Here is a 1,363-nt window from a genome sequence, read left to right as displayed (position 1 = left end):
GTGACCCGGGGCAGTGGCTGCTCAGAGGAGCTATGGACGCGCCCGCCGACGGGTGTGACTTTCCACAGTGAGTGTGCGAAGCCCGCGAGCCGGGTCGCGGTGTTTAAAATGTGTTTCCTGTGGACCATGCACCTGACATGCCGGCGCGGGCCCGTCTGCTTAGGGGCCTCGGCACTGCTGGCGAGTTTGAGGGAACAAGCCGTCCAAGTGGGGTAACTTGAAGGTAAAGTTAGAAACGTCTCCCCAAGCCGTCCTGGCTCCCCCTTGGGGTCCTCCCCAAGCCCTTCCCCGCCCCCTAATTTGGTATTTCGCGTCCTGGCCCTGCTCTTTCTGCGAATGCTTTGACTGGTAATGGTGTTCGCACTACTCTTGGATTTAGATTTTAAAAAGGGGAAAGGAAGGCTTTTGGATCTCTATTCTCTCTCTCACACACACACTTATGTTTTATTTTTATTAATTTACTAGAGGCCTGGTGCATGAAAATTCGTGCACTTAGGTGCCCTTTGGGGGTCCCTCAGCCCAGCCTGAGCCCTTTCACAGTCCGGGACCCCTCGGGGGATGTCCACCTGCCAGCTTAAGCCACAGTCAGACAGCCTTAGCGCTGCCAAGGAGGTGGGAGAGGCTCCCACAGCAGCCCGGCTTGTGGCTGAGCCTAAGCTCACCCTCTTGGAGTGCACTGCCCACCAGGGGCAGCTCCTGCATTGAGCTTCTGGCCCCTGGTGGTCAGTGCTCGTCATAGCAACCGGTCGTTCCCAGTGGTTCTGCCGTTAGGGTCAATTTGCATATTACCCTTTTAGTATATAGGATTATCTTTACTAGGGCCTTGAGACTGTTGATGGTGTCATGCTTCTTGAAGGGCCTTAGGAGGGAAGAGATCTGATTAAACTTGTTTTTAGGGGAGGGACACTTTTGTCCTTGACGAGGCCTGTTCTCCTGCTTCCTTGCCGAAGGCAGGAGTTTTGCGTTTCCAAGGTTCCCTGACAGTGCTCCATCAGGCAGCAGACCCGGGAGCCGACACACTCTCTGCCCAGGAGCTTGAAACAATGAATAAGCTTCTCTCTCTCTTTTGTAATATATTTTATTGATTTTTTACAGAGAGGAAGGGAGAGGGATAGAGAGTTAGAAACATCGATGAGAGAGAAACATCGATTAGCTGCCTCCTGCACACCCCCTACTGGGGATGTGCCTGCAACCTAGGTACATGCCCTTGACCGGAATCGAACCCAGGACCCTTCAATCCACAGGCCGACGCTCTATCCACTGAGCCAAACCGGTCAGGGCAAATAAGCTTCTCTTTTACTCTCTATTCATAATCTGTTTCACACTGAATTCGAAGTTGGTCTAGGTAACCCTATAAATCAAG

At 52.7% G+C, this 1,363-nt stretch overlaps 1 protein-coding gene across 1 annotated transcript in view; it reads right to left on the bottom strand.

Annotated features, from left to right (window-relative positions):
* The window catches only part of NPHS2 (nephrosis 2, idiopathic, steroid-resistant (podocin)), a 14,910-nt gene extending 14,771 nt beyond the window's left edge, over positions 1-139 (bottom strand). The window contains exon 1 of the mRNA XM_006754531.2: positions 133-139. Within this exon, the coding sequence (XP_006754594.1) occupies positions 133-139 (7 nt within the window). The remainder of the gene's footprint in view (positions 1-132) is intronic.
* Positions 140-1,363: the final 1,224 nt, after the last annotated feature.

Source organism: Myotis davidii, unplaced genomic scaffold, assembly GCF_000327345.1.
Source record: "Myotis davidii unplaced genomic scaffold, ASM32734v1 scaffold591, whole genome shotgun sequence".
Lineage (NCBI taxonomy): Eukaryota > Metazoa > Chordata > Mammalia > Chiroptera > Vespertilionidae > Myotis > Myotis davidii.
The sequence above is the reverse complement of the archived record's forward strand: the minus strand, read 5'-3'. Positions and strand labels throughout refer to the sequence as shown.